Source organism: Galeopterus variegatus, unplaced genomic scaffold (assembly GCF_000696425.1).
Source record: "Galeopterus variegatus unplaced genomic scaffold, G_variegatus-3.0.2 Scaffold9421, whole genome shotgun sequence".
In the NCBI taxonomy this organism is placed as follows: domain Eukaryota; kingdom Metazoa; phylum Chordata; class Mammalia; order Dermoptera; family Cynocephalidae; genus Galeopterus; species Galeopterus variegatus.
The window spans coordinates 16,632-32,458 of NW_007735532.1; the positions used below are offsets into that span (position 1 = coordinate 16,632).

The 15,827-nt window shown below is 39.2% G+C and overlaps 1 protein-coding gene across 1 annotated transcript in view; it reads left to right on the forward strand.

Moving 5' to 3' along the window:
• Nucleotides 1-1,116: 1,116 nt before the first annotated feature.
• The window catches only part of TRHR (thyrotropin-releasing hormone receptor), a 38,194-nt gene continuing 23,483 nt past the window's right edge, over nt 1,117-15,827 (forward strand). The window contains exon 1 of the mRNA XM_008593632.1: nt 1,117-1,987. Within this exon, the coding sequence (XP_008591854.1) occupies nt 1,199-1,987 (789 nt within the window). The 5' untranslated portion in view covers nt 1,117-1,198. The remainder of the gene's footprint in view (nt 1,988-15,827) is intronic.

The window sequence follows — 15,827 nt, forward strand, 5'->3', positions numbered from 1 at the left end:
TCAAGGGCTGTGTCTAGTCTGAAAAGGATGTTCTACCTCCAAAGTCCTATCAAGCAAGGAGTGTAAATTATTCCAGGGCAGCTCAGGTACTGTAGTTCCTGCAGAACTTAGACTGTCAGCACCCACAAGCCCAGCTGCTCCTGGACCCCTTGCTTGAGATTTCAGCCTTCCAGAGTGAGAACTGTTATCAGCACATTTAAAAGTAAATCCTTCAAGGGGAGAAGATTATGAATCAGTGAGGACTGACTGGCATTTGTGAGTGCGAGTGTGTGTTAATGTGTGTGCATGTGTGTGTGTGTGTGTGTGTGTGTGTGTGTGTGTGTGTGTGTGCTCTCATTAGAGGACGATCTATGATTTGACAGCCTCATTGCTGCTGCTACTCCTGCTGCTGCTGCTGTGACAGCGGCAGCTGTATGGTCTGTCATTAGTAGAAAAGGGCTGCGATGGTTTATAGGAACTGCAGTTCTGAAGACTGAGCACTGTTAAGTGGTCTCCCTGCCAGAGAGAGTAGAGGAGCTTTTCTGCAGGATTGCAAACTTGGACCTATTACCACTTCATCTACCCAGAAAAGCAGGCAACGCTACAGAGGGTAAGGTAAGAGAAGAAATTTTTCTCTACGAGGTTTATGGGGCAGAAGGGCATGGGGAAATTTGAGCGCAAAGGCTTGCTGTTTTGTAGCAAAGAGATCTTACCTTCTGAGAGCAAAGCAACAACTAAATTCCTACCAAGCTTGATCATTGAGTCTCTGGGCTTTTTTGGCTGGTACCTGTTTCTTCTTTAATACAATTTTCCCAAGCATCTGAAAGGTTTTTTTAGCATTTATTTTTCAGTTAGCAGATACAGTTTTGTTTTTCAACTGGGCACTCTTTCAAAACAGGGAGCTTTTTCTATTTCTCTTTTCTTAAGCATTTTTCTTCACTAAGAGGGAATTAGTTAGTCCCTGTGGGTGTGAGCTGGTCAAAACACTCAATTCTACACTAGAGTTGCAATAAAAGAAGTTTTCAGAAGTACATATGAGCCCTATTAATGTAAAAAAAACCAAAAACCTGTGACAGTGACTTGATTAGAAGTGGTGACTCTGTGAATGAATGTGTCCTATAACCCTTCACAGGGGGATAGACTCACTGCAATTAAGGTGGGCACCGAAAGAAGATGTTTTGAGAAGTCAGTGTTGCAGAAAAACTTCAAGCCTCTAAAGATGGAAAATGAGACAGTCAGTGAACTGAACCAAACACAGCTTCAGCCACGAGCAGTGGTGGCCCTAGAATATCAAGTGGTCACCATCTTACTTGTGCTCATTATTTGCGGTCTGGGCATTGTGGGCAACATCATGGTAGTCCTGGTGGTCATGAGAACCAAGCACATGAGGACCCCCACAAATTGCTACCTGGTGAGTCTGGCAGTAGCTGATCTCATGGTCCTGGTGGCTGCAGGCCTCCCCAACATAACAGACAGTATCTACGGTTCCTGGGTCTATGGCTATGTTGGATGCCTCTGCATTACTTACCTCCAGTACTTGGGAATTAATGCATCCTCTTGCTCAATAACAGCTTTTACCATTGAGAGGTACATTGCAATCTGTCACCCTATCAAAGCCCAGTTTCTCTGCACATTTTCCAGAGCCAAAAAGATCATCGTCTTTGTCTGGGCTTTTACATCCATTTACTGTATGCTCTGGTTCTTCCTGCTGGACCTCAATATTAGCACCTACAAAGATACTATTGTGGTATCCTGTGGCTACAAGATCTCGAGGAATTACTACTCACCAATTTACCTTATGGACTTTGGTGTGTTTTATGTTGTACCAATGATCCTGGCCACCGTCCTCTATGGATTCATAGCTAGAATCCTCTTCTTAAACCCCATTCCTTCAGATCCTAAAGAAAACTCTAAGACATGGAAAAATGACTCAACCCATCAAAACAAGAATTTGAATTTAAACACCTCTAATAGATGTTTCAACAGCACAGTATCTTCAAGGAAGCAGGTAAGCAAAACTGAACCTCTAAGTCAATAGAGGAAATGTGTGAGAGAGTTTCTTGTGTGGTGGGATCAACTTTGCCCTACTTAGCTGATGGAGAAACCAAAACACAATCATGCAAATGCTTCACAGTGCAAGCTGCTGCTTTACATATCAAATCCATCTCTAAAGCAACTAAAGATCTAAAAATAAGTGGGTAAAATTATATAGCACAACAGTAGGTATCAGTTCAGGTGCTATTAATTTATAAGGAAATATAAGCAGAAACTCTAGAAATCCACCTGTAAAATGTTTGTGCCCCTCAGAAATATCAAAATATTTACACCATTTCTGGCTTCTGTAGGGAAGAATTTTATTTCATGACAAAGAACAGTCTTTAAGAATTCTATCACAAGACAAAGATTTGACAAGATAATTTGAGGATAGATTAGTCAAAATAATAAAACTTTTCTTGCTATTCTATAGTTACTCACAACTAAGACACACAACTGAGAAAGGTTCCTGGACTTATTTCTGTTAGTCTTAGTAGAGAAATATTTTATAACCCTCTCCTCCAGCTCTCTACAAAGTGTCCCAGCATGCAGAAACTGAAAATGCACTTTGCTCAGGAAATGTTCTAATAAAAGGTCCAACATCAAGCTCAGTTTGTTATAAAAGATGATTAAATTTTTTTAAATGTCTGTTTTGCCTGCTAAGCATAACTAAATATTTCTTTATGCTTTCAGATAGCCTGAATGTCCCTTCAGTGGAATAGTGGTTTTACTGATGAATGCAATGAAACTTTACTATAGTAGATATGATTTATAAGACAATACAGAAATAAAATGCATTTATATCATATACACATTTATCTGTATTTACACTGTTATTCTAAGTCACTTACAAACTTAGCTTTCTGTTCCTTTTCTTTCTTTGTTACATATAATAAACAGATGGTAAATATATATTTTCATAGCTGAAAGAGAAAATTCGAAATCAGCAATACTGGTTCTTTCAAATGGATTGAATTTTGTCATCTTTTTCTGCAGGGAATGCTTTCAGAGTACATAGATGGAAACTGAGTGTGCTTTTTAAAGCATGGATATGGATCACCCATGCTATTATTTCCTAAACTCCAGATTAGCTAATTTATGAAAACTTACAATTGGACAAATGGGCACACAGTGAAATAAACTACTAAAAAATGTGGGTGTTTCAGAAGTGCATGAAATGAATAATGAACTGTAATTAAAAAGAAATATATAGAGCAGTTTAGATGATAGCGTGGTACTTGGTTTATAGAACACCATTATTAGAGATACCTAGGTGATAGAAAGGAAGACCTAAGCAACTGTAACCATCTCTTAGACTTCTATTGCTTTGGATCAAGCAGTGTTACCTAATACAGGGCACATTTGGCCATCTATTACCCAAAACTTGATTAATGGAAATTCAGAGAGATCTGTTGGCCATCTGCCAAGACAAACATTAGCAAATACAATAAGAGAATAAGGAATATGTACATCTTAATTAGAGACCAAACATGGTTAATGTCTACAGCAAGGAAGCCCAATGAGTAAATTCATTCATTAGACTTCAATTTATATTCTTGTTATAAATCCTAAAAAATTGTTTGTCTGGTCTAATGTCCTTTCTTTCAATTACAGTCATTAGTACCTATCATCATTAATAATGTGCTGTAAATTGCTAATTATGTTACATGTTCACACTCTTATTTCAAAGCTGTCTTAGATAAGCTGTCTTTATAGAAACTGTGTGATGGAAGAAAAAGCCAAAGAATTCTTGCACCAAATAACTCTGGGCATAAATGCCAGGGTTCCAATCAAGCTATATGACCTTGGATAAGCAGGGTTCTGTGACCCTTAGTTTCCTCATCTATAAAATGAGATAAATAGCAATATCCAGGATCAGTGTGAGGGTCCAGTAAAATATCTTATAAGAGACACCTACATTGGAGTGGTGATTAACACCTGAGTGTTAATTAGTCTCCTTCCTAGTTTTTTTATATAATGTTGGCAACTGCAAGGGAACTGCAGATTTTTTAAAATATATATTCACCTTTTAAACAAATATTATTGGTTGAGCAGATGTGTATATGGTATAGTAACTTCTTTAAGAAACTTTTTAATAATCAGGGTATTTGGAAATGCATTCAGAGCATTTATGGTTGTCACATTAACATCATTGTCAGCTAGCATTCGGCAGTGAGAGATGCCAAATGTCCTGCAATGTGAAAGACAGTTCTGTACAATAAAAAAGTGTCTTCATTTCAAATACCAGCAACACCCTCACTGAGAAACATGGGATGACCTATAAATCAATATGAGTGCATTTAAACAATGTGTCCTGTAATTCAGTTCTGATTAGGGATGAAATGGGAATTTAGATAAAAGAAAGAAATTATGGGGCTTGAGGGATCAGAGATTTTTTTTTGGAAGAGGTGGCATTTGAGAAGGCTCTGGAAAGATGAGGATGATTTGAAAAGTAAAAGTTGAGAGGGGACAGCATTCCACACATAAAGGACAAAAGATGAGACGTGGTGGCAGAGATGAAAATACTATGGATTTGAATGGATTTGAAGAAGTGGCAAGGTGGGGTTTTTATGGGATGGAGTGACTTGGTTGACTAAAATAAATAATTTATTTGGTGGGGTAGTAAAATAAAAAGGTAAGATTGGATTGATAGACGTGTGTGTGTGTGTGAGAGAGAGAGAGAGAGAGACAGAGACAGAGACAGAGACAGACAGAGAGAGAGAGAGAGAGAGAGAGAAGGCTGTGGAGGATCCTGACAATCAGGCAGAGAAAGGCAGAGACAGACAGAGAGAGAGACACAGAGAGAGAGAGAGAGAGAGAGAGAGAGAGAGAGAGAAGGCTGTGGAGGATCCTGACAATCAGGCAGAGAAAGGAGTTTGAACTTAATACAGAGCAAGAAAGAATATGAGTTGTGAGCAGGAAGCAGCAATAATGAAAGGGGTGTTTGGGGTTGAGAAATCTAACAGCTGTCAGGGAGGGCAAGATCTGGTGGCAGATCTCAACAGATCAGAAGGGCGAGAGACTGGTGGCAGAAAGATCACTCTGTAACATGGTAGTGATACAGGCATGTGGTAGTAAGATCCTCTATCAGAAGAATTTAAAGTAAGACATAAACCAGAGAAGTGTTTCAAGAAAAGAAAGGGTGTGATGTAACCATAATAGACACAGGATGTAGAGAGGATAATTCACTATGGCACTAGGGTTCTGAGTTGGGAAGAATGGTGGGTCCTTGATGATTGGGAGTGACAGCTGTGAAGAAGAGACAGTTTTGTCCAAACCTGGTAATCCTTGATCTGTTTTTATCCTCTTCCAAAATAGTTATTTTCTTAAATCTTCAATAGGTTCAAACCTCTACTTTCTATAACCCAACGACTTTTATTTTAATATTTTCTCTGTATTTTTTAGGCAAGTTTAATGTGTGTTTTAATAAATACTCATCAGGACTGTGTCTTTCTAACCGAGCTATCAAAGTCAAATGTACATAGCCTAAAAGCACTACATTTAAAAAAGAAGTAAAAGATCATTTATATATAAGAGACAAATGTGAGTTTTTTGTTTGCTTGTTTGTTTTCAACTTACATCTCCTACTTAGAAAATTCAAGCCAGAATCTTTTTTTCCTATTATTCAGAGATTCAATTGTATTTTAGGTAACCACCTAAATATTGGGTAAATTTTTTAAATAAATTACTCAAACTTATGGCTCGGAATTGTGTAGACAAAAAGATTATCTGATTGACTAAATCTTTTGTTTTACAGTTGGTCATTTTGATATTGAAGAAGCACAGTTTAAATGATCACATTTGTTACATTTCAGCTCTATCCACACAATGCCAAAAGATTCCCTCAGTTCACTCAATTCAGGTGTTCAGCATTATGTAGATCAAGTATTTCTATCATTGACTGTATATTTCTATGTAATTGATCAGATCTTTTGGTATTTGAAAGCACAGAAATGACTAAACATCTCGGTAAAGGGCCATAATACGAATAAGCACATTCAATCCAAATATTTGCTTTCCACAGGATGCAGGGATATTCAGAATATTTTATTGATCAGGCTACCAATTTTATTTTCAGTTGAGTCACTCGAATGTCTTTTCTTTTTCTTACAGTATAACTGGTAAGGAAACCATGTAACACAGTCCTAATAGAAGCTCTAAGTGTTTAATGGCAAAATTTTCATTATGGATTTTATTTGACTAATCAAGCATTAGAAATATCAAATTTGGCCACATGAAAAACATCTTAAAATCAGCTAACCTTGACAAACTACTTTAAATTTCTTTACATAGCTTCTCATGAATTTTTCAAAATGCAGATATCCCAAGTTCCACACAGGTAGAAGTCAGGCTGTATCTATGTTCTTAGTCTCTTTTACTTTTTTTTTTTTTAATGAGTTGGGGGAAAGTACAAAACTAGAGCTGGACCAACATTAAGCAAAATTTTGCAGGAGGTCATTCATATTCAATATCCCTCCCAATTTAATTAAACATGTATTCACAACTCAAAGATCACCTAGCATTGCCCTAGGTGTGGAAGCCACAAGGATATGTGAGACAAGCTCTTCACTTTCAAAGAGGTCAGTGTTGGCCATGTTCACAAATAATACTGGGCAGACCGTTCTACTCTATGATAGAGGACACAGCATGGGTGAGGGGAAAGCCAAAGTGGAGGAAGGCTTTATGGAGCACCTGGTATTCGAGCTGGGCCTGTGAAGAGGGCCTGAATGTCTGAAAGCAGCAATAAGGAGACAGAAAGAAGAGGAAGAAAGACAGGTCAACAGAAAGGAGGGGGGTCTATGGGAGAGGACTGAGCAAATTTGGGGAAAGAAGAGCCTAGTATCCTTGAGGTGGAGTTTTGGAAGGGAACTGTCTAGCGAGAGAAGTCTGAACCAGATTGTGGTCCTGCTCCACCAAACTCCCATCCCCCTCCCCAGCCTGCCTCTTGTCATTCTACAGAATTTCTTCTCTACCCATGCTTACAACTACCACTTATGAGTCTCCAGTACATAGCCCTAGAAAAGACACCTCCTGACCTATACACACAATTTCTTTTTGATGTCACATAATTACATCAAATCCAAAATGTCTAAAACTAAAGCCATTATTTTCCCCCTTAAACCTCTACTTCTTTTTCTTTCTCTTTTATTTTAGGTTTCCAAGCCAGGATCCTGGGAGTCCCTCTAAGTGCCTTTTTCTCCTATGAGCCCCTCCCCCCCAAATCTACACAATAGCCACATCGCAGGGACTCTATCTCATGTCTGTCATAGCTGACCTATTTCTCCACTCACACTGCCACTGTCTTGCTTCACCTCTTCTCACTGCCCTATTCAGCACACACCTTACCAGCCCCTCTGACTCCCATGCCACTCTCCTCCAAATCATTCTGAACATTGCTGAGTACGGGATTTTCCTAATACACAGGTTTAGTATCAAAATATGATTCCCTGAGGCCTAGAGTTTAAACACCTTAGCATAACAGATAAAATCTTGCCCCTTTCCTACATTTTCAGCTTCATCTCTTGTGGCTCTTCCAACTTGTACTTCATGCTCCAGTGATATTGAATTATTTGCAGTTCTCTGAACTTGCTATGCTCTTTCAGCTGGAATGCCCTTCATCTGGAAAACTTCCAATTATCTCTCAAGTGTAAAATCAAATGGTGTCTCATGCACCCCATTAAGCCTTCCCTAAATTTCTCAGGCAGATTTATATAGTTTAATCCCTAACTATAACTACAGTACTTTGCATGTGTTTCTTGTTTCATAGTTCTTGTCCAGCATCACTGTTAGCCTGTCTGTCTTTTCACTCTCATTAACATCCTTAAGAGTAGTGCATTGCAGCCCCAGTACCCTCAGCATGGCATTAGGCACATAGTAGACTCCTCAAAGTGTATATACACAGTGGAGTGTTGCAGCCAAAGGGTATAAGCTTTGCAAGAGCGGATTGTTAGTTTCTCTACCCAATTCTGCATTCAGTTCTGTATTAGTCAGTTTTCTGTTGTTTATAACAGAATACCTGAAACTGGATAATTTGTCTAAAAAATGTATTTCTTAAAGTTTTGGAATCTGGGAACTCCACCATCAGAGGGATGCATCTAGTGAGGGCTTTCTTCTTTGTAGATACTCACTACAGAGTCCCATTGCAGTGCAGGAAATCACCTGGCAAGAGGCTGAGCAAAAGCACATCCATGTGCTCTCCTCATAAAGCCACCAGTCCACATCCATGGTAGCCCATTAATCCATTGACACATTAATGGGCTAATCTATTCATGAGGGCAGGGCCCTCACAATCCAATCACCTCCTAACAGGCCACTCCTTTCAACATTGCTACATTGGGGATCAAGCTTCTATATGAGCTTCGGAGGAAACAGACATTCAGACATAGCAAGCGCCATCACAACCGTCACTTAAAATTGGCCATGGTCGGAGGACTCACCACTGAAATTAGCAAATACGACAATTCAGGACCCCCTCTTTTTTTATGGAGAGATGATTATTAAATATTTTCCAGCACGTTTTTTGCTTGTCAGTGTATGTATGTATGTATGTATGTATGTATACAAATACATACATTCATGCATACTTAAGGGCTTGGTCAAGTCCAGCACTCTATTTTGCTCCATGAAAAATTGTGTATTTGTGCCATATTTTTCTCCAATTTTAACTAAAATTTCCTTGTCTTTTATCAAATGCCTTTTGATTCCAAAATAACCAGTGTGCACCTAGCCAGTATGATGGTAATTGTGTCAGTGGATAAGACTTTTTAGGATGATACCCCCTCCAAACAGAACAGGCTGACTTAGAAATATGGAAGACTCAGATAATAATTCACTTTGTTATACAAAATCCTGTTGGTCTTCTCAGGAGCCTTTAAAATACCCTGCACAATGAAAAAGCAACCCTGGACAGGAGGGGCAGGGAGGAAAAGGGATGGCAACCCAGGGAAGGAAAACATTATGAGCAGAGGTATAAAGATGAGAATAAATCTATCCAAGTGCTCCCATGTGACTAATTTTCCTAAAACAATGTGCACACATCATCTTCTTTCAAAAAGAAATATCTGCAATCTCCTCTGACTTACTTTCAAAGCCCTCTAAAATAGCACGTTTATCATTTTTCTGGCTATGTTCAGCCATTATCTTTTCAATTCAATAAACATTTATTGAGCACCACTTTCATGCCAGGCTCTGTTCTCGAGAACCAATCATAGTCACTTTCTTATGAAACTTTTAGTAAAACACAAAACATGAGCATTAAGAAACAATTGGAAAACACAGGTTTAGCCTGTATTGTATACAGAAGAGAAATGAGAAAGGGTTGACTGCTGTACTTAAGGCTGGAGAGCAAACCCCCAACAGAGTGAGAGCCACTCCCACTCTGGAAGAATGAATAGGCATTAACCAGGCCAACATGAGAAACAAGAAGACATTCAGGCCAGCAGAAGTTGCTGTTTAAGTAACCAAGATGAGCCCAGGGCAAGACCATGGAAGGCCCTGTCTGTTGTCTGAAGGCATTTAAACTTGGTTCTAAAGTACTGAATGCCTTTCATAAGGACCATGGCAAATGAAACTTTTGGGAACTTGCTCTTAAAATTGTATGATGGAGCCAACCCAGAACCAGGGAGATAGGAATGAGGGCTGTTGCAACCCAGGAAAGAAGCAAGGAAGACTTGAGTTAGGGGTAGCAGTAGGGGTGGCCAAGAGGGAATGTAGATAAAAAATATTTAGGAGGCAAATTAGTAGGATTTAATAACTAATTTTGCAGAGGGAGAAGAGAGAAATTTCTAAAAGGAGTCCCAGATTCTTAGCTGGGGCAGGCAATGATATTCTCAAGCATGGCACAAAATGCAAACAGAAGAGTAGTCTGATCTACACTTTTTCCTTCCCCATAGAGTTAGGTATGTCTCCTGAGAACCTCCCACATATGCAAAGCTCATTTGTACTTTACAACTTTGCTCATGTAATTTTTCCCCACCTGTATTGCCCTTCCTACTCTTGACACTTCCACTCTTTTCCACAATTTTCAGGTTCCCAGCTAAGACTGGAGTTAGAGCAAGAGTCTCATACATTATTCATATATTGGGAAGCAGATGAACATGAGCTGTGGAGTTAGAAAAACATAAGTTCAAGTCCTAGCTCTTCTACTAACTATAACTTTGGATAAGTTATTTTACTTCTTCATACTTCAGTTTATTTATACACAGAATGGGATACTAATAATTTTCACTCACAGGGTTGCTGTGAGTAATGCCTAGTACATAATAAGCACTCAATAACTCTTACTATATTTAAATAATATATTACCTTTAAAATATCATGTGTTCCGGGCCGGCCCGGTGGCGCACTGGATAGTGCGCCGCTTGGGAAGCGCGGCGGCGCTCCCATCCGAGGGTTCGGATCCCACATACAGACCGGCTCCCACTCACTGGCTGAGCGAGGCACGGGAGCGACCCCGAGGGTTGCGATCCCATTGCCAGTCCCCAGTCCGGTACGGGGGCAACACTGAGGGTTGCGATCCGTTGCTGGACACGGAAAAAAGACAAAAGACAAAAAAATATATATATATCATGTGTTCCCTCCTTATTCATGAAATATCAAAAATATAGACTTGTACTTTTTTCCTGAAGGAGAAGACAAAGTTTGGAGGTTATAACAGATAGGTCTTCCAAGCATCTCACATCATATTAGTAAGATCAAATCAGTAATACTTCTGAGCTCCTACTGTGTGCCTAAAAAGAAGTGCATAATAAGTACGATAAGTGCAAGAAGCTAGGCATTATGAGCTTTTTATCATGTATTCTGCACTGTTCAAAGTATGTTGAACTGATTCACTAAATCCTCATAACAATCCTGGGAAGTAGGAGCTCATTATAGAGGAGGATTTGGAGGCACAGGGATGCTAAGTAACCTGCCCGAGGTAACACAGCTAGTTGTGGCAAAGCCAGGATTTGAACCCAGTGATCCTGCTCCAGAGCTTACATAAAGTCAACCATAAGGGCAAGAAAAATCTTAAATAAAGAGAGACTGGTGAAGATTAAAGTAAATTACTTGGCACTGGTAGGATGGAAAAGGAATAGAGGTTTGGGGATGGGTAGTTAAAAAAATGAGAGGAGCGATCATTCCAGATAAAAGGGAAAAAGGGAAGGAAATGACTGTATTGTGAGTAGGGGGAAAAAATCCCAGAATGAAAATAAGCGTGTTTCGTCTGAGGCATGGTGACCAGATGACCAGATATGAGCCAAAGGTTCATGTTAGGGAGACATGGGAAATAAATTTGGAAGACATATAGCCAGAGGCTTGATCACGGAGGCCAGAAAATCAAGCGCAGTATCAGCACCCACATCTGCCTGCTCAGCTTCCTCATCAGGCTACTGAGCAAGACCGGAAGAAAATCGCTTTCTACAGGCAGTGGCTACTTTACCCTTGCAGTTTCCACTCCAGATATCTGTCTAACCATTTTCAGGACCATAATCAGTTCCTTCTTTTTATGTCCTAAATGCCAATTTCGAAACTCCCTACTCTTCTGTAGTCATTATACCTGGAATTCTTTCCTCTGAAATCACATCCACTCTGTCCCTTCCATGGCTACTCCCTCAGCTCCAGTCTCATCATTTCCTCTCTGCACTGGAAGTGAGGAAGCTGGTCTCCCTGCCCTGCTGAACTTGCAGAGATTTCCTAACCAATCTCCCTGCCTCTTAATTGCCCTCTTCCAATTCAGCTCCTAATGTGCTGTAAGAATCATCTAAAATGCCAACTTGAGACCATCACTATAATGCCTGAAATACTCCAGTCTTCCTGTTTCTTCTACTTTGAAAACCTAGGTCATTTTTATGGCATACTGGGAAATTTATGATCTGCTCCCTGCTTACTTTCCCAAACTCATCTTCCCTGTTTCAGTCTCCTTAACTGTTACACTCTATCATGTGTCTACAGACCTAAAAATTCATAGCCTCTTGTGTGACCAATTACTTCCAATCCACCCTCTAGTAGGTCACCTCTCAGAGCAGTCTTTTCTGACCTCCACTGATAGGGTTTGGTGATCCTTCCATTCCCTTGTAGTACTTTGTGTTTTCGTCTGTACAGCTCCCCATGTTGCTAAAAATAATTTATTCAATTGCCTATCTCTCTTCCGAGATTGTGCATCCCACAATGGCAGAAACACTATTCTACTCACTTTTGTATCCATGGTACCTCTCATGGCAGCTAGGGACATATTGATAAATGCCTAAATAAGCTTGGATATAAAGGATGAAGAAAATGAAAGAATCAAAAATGACTCTATCCTTGTACCAGAGAGCTGCCAAAAGAAAAAAATAAATAAAATGGCTGTGAAGATTTTTTTTCAGGAGACTGAAAATGGTGGAAATATTAGATTGTGAGTGGTCAGGATCAGATAAGTGGTATCAGATAATGAAGTCATTAGAATAATGGAAATAAGGTATGACTAGGACTAGGATTTAATTTAAATAGAGGGAAAGACAGACTGATAAAAACTGAGGTCTAGAGGATTGTGTACATTTAGGAGGCTTAAAGAAGATGGGAGACTTTGCTAGAAATAAGAAGACCTATTTCCTTCTTGGAACATGGCCAGAGGACCAAAGGCAGAGTTTTAGGGGATGTTCCCAGTTGGGAGACAAAATAAAGAAAGAATGAGCCAAGGAGGGTGGGAAGATGCAATTAAAAGAATAAGTGGTTTTATCCAAAACAGAAAGTTTGGCCCTGCCATTGGAGTCACATACAACACTTCAGAGATGCATGGAGTACATGAGAAGAACTTGAATAAATTTAAGTTAGCTCTGAAAATTAAACAAGGCCAAATACATATGCACATAAAGTAGGTGGAATAATGTAAAAACACTTAGCACATTTAGTTGGTATATAAATAGGTAACATTTTGGAAAAGAAAAAACTGCAAGCTTTCATAAACAACACAGGTGACTTTTGCCTATAACCCTGAATTCTTTGCCCTGACCATAATTATATAGTAGCTTCAAGTAAGCAAAGCATCGTATGCCTCTCCATTCTGGGCCTTTGTTGTTTGAGTTTTATGGGGATTTATGACTATGGGAAAATTCCCCATATTTCCTGCAGGCAGCAGTTCTTAGCTTAGAAAATAAGGAAGTGACTCAGTGAGAGAGTTGGCATCATTGTGAGAGTGAAAGAGGAGGAATACAGAGCACCCATGAATTTTTAAAGATCATTTGTAAAGTCAAGTGACGAAAGCCCCTTACAACGTGCAGAACTGACACCCTGCCAGGTTTCCTCAGACAGAAGTTCGGCTTTGTGACTTATTCTACTTGACAAACATTTGAAACATTATGCAGACATAAAATTCAGATAAGGGAAGGGAGGGAGAAAAGAATGCACCAGTACATTTTCTGTTTTACCAAGAAAAATAAGAATAGGCTCAGATTCGGGGTAAATTCACAGAAAAATATTTAACTAGTGATTAAAAAGTGCTAGAATAGACCTCCAGGAATTTCTTTAGGAATCAATTAGACATTATTCCAGAGAAGTTAAGAGCAATCAAATCAATACTTTAGCATTGTGCACAATACTAAACCAACCACAGTGCACAGTGGAAGTGCTTTCCTGGAATTAAGCATGGTCTGGTTAAATTATTACAATTCCTTCCAGCATGTTATTATATGGAATGGGAAAATAATGGAAGGAAGGAGCAGATAGACTTTAGTATTGTGCACAATACTAAACCAACCACAGTGCACAGTGGAAGTGCTTTCCTGGAATTAAGCATGGTCTGGTTAAATTACTACAATTCCTTCCAGCATGTTATTATATGGAATGGGAAAATAATGGAAGGAAGGAGCAGATATACAGATTTAAGACAGATTTACCCCTCCTCACCTATGATTTAATTGAAAATCTATCATGTGCCAGCAACTAGGATAAAAAAATGAACAAGACAGTTTGTGCTCACAAGAAGTTTATAGTCTAATAGAAAAAACAGGAAAGCAAACTGATAAAGCCATAAAGGAATAAGTGTTATCATAGTAAAAAACACAGATCAGTGGCACCTGACCTAGGTGGCTTAGAGAGAAGTAGGCATCAGAAGGGCTTTCTGGAAATGAGGACTCCTACACTGAGTTTTGTGAATTAATAGATGCTTTGTCCGTGAAGAAGGAAAAGAAGATGTTTTATGCAGTGGGAACTGTACAGGTGAAAGAACACAATCATTCCAGAGAAGTGCAAGTAGCTTCTTAAAGCTGGGCAACAAAACATGAGACTGAGGAGGTAAGCAGGGATCAGGAAATATAGTAAGTATATTGACGGATTTGGACAAGATTCCAAAGGTTGTGAAAAGTCATTGGGTGATTGCAAGGCATATATCATCAGATACATGCTTGAAGGAGATCACTCTGTCCTTCATGTAGGAAAAGGATTGGCCCAAAGTCAAGGACATTTGTTAAGAAAGGAATGCAACAATACGGGCAAGGTAATATGAATCATCCAGCAAAGGCCTAACATGATAGGTAAATAGCAGTGAGGATAGAAAGAAATTTGATACATTTGGAATAGAATCAGTAGACGGTGCGAGTAGATGTGTAGAAAGTAGGAGAGAAAGGAGTCAAAGGTGACTCACTTGAACCAATGAGAGAAAGTGGTACGACAACTGAGAGCCTGAGTTCTGGAATCTCACCCTCTGGGGCCAGAGCCAGGGTTGGCCACTAACTATGTGACATAAGCAAGGTGATTTACAACCTGGAGCCTCAGTTTGCATATCTGTAAAAGGGTTAGTAAGAACAGTACCTGTTTCACAAGGTAGTTATTAGAATTTAGTGCACAAATCTGTATAAAGTACTCCTCACAGTGCCTAGAACATGGAAATAATAAATGTAAGCTACCACTATTATTAATTGCATAGCATAATCTACCTTAATGAGGTATTATTAATTGCATGGTATAATTTACCTAAATGAGGACTATAAGTGAAGGAGAACAGGTTTCAGTGTTTAGTTTCGCCCATGTTGTACATGAAGTGTCTATAGAATACAAGAGTACAGTTAGAAATATAGATTTAGAGCTCAGAAAAAGGCATGCAGCCTGGAGATATAGATTTGGGAACAGTTAGTACACAGATCGTTTGTTGAAGACACCATGTCTTTCTTTTCCTTGTCAGCAGGGATTGTGTTTAATTCACTGACTCAGCTGCAGCACCTAGCACAGTGTCTGGCACACCAAAGTATCCAATAAATGTTTGTCAAAAAAATAAATGAGTAAAAGAGTAAATTAAGGAAGGAACAAACAAGATACAAGGAAAAGAGATAAGGATGATCATGGTTGCAAATCAACTTTAGGTTACGGGACATAAAGTGGTGAGTCCTTATAAGTCGGTCTCTATTCTCTCAGTGAGTTAGAACAGAAAGTCATTGACTGAGAAGGATGAGAGCAATGGCATGGCTGATCATGGTGGGAAAGGAGGAGGTAGGAGACGGAAAGAATGATAACAGGTTAAGTCCCATTCATGTTTAGAACAAGTGGACTAATATGGTAGCCAATTATAAGTTATCTGAATTTCTTGGTGACATCTAAACATTTTCCAGTGGCAATATTCTGGGACTCATTCCAATATATAGATGAGCCATTTCATTGAGCAAGAGCAATCTGGCATTGTCCTCAAGGTTGTTTCCTTTTTCTGCTTCTCCAAGTGACACACCCAGTACAATTTTGGAGAATACAAGAGTACAGTTAGAAATATAGATTTAGAGCTCAGAAAAAGGCATGCAGCCTGGAAATATAGATTTGGGAACAGTTAGTACACAGATCGTTTGTTGAAGACACCATGTCTTTCTTTT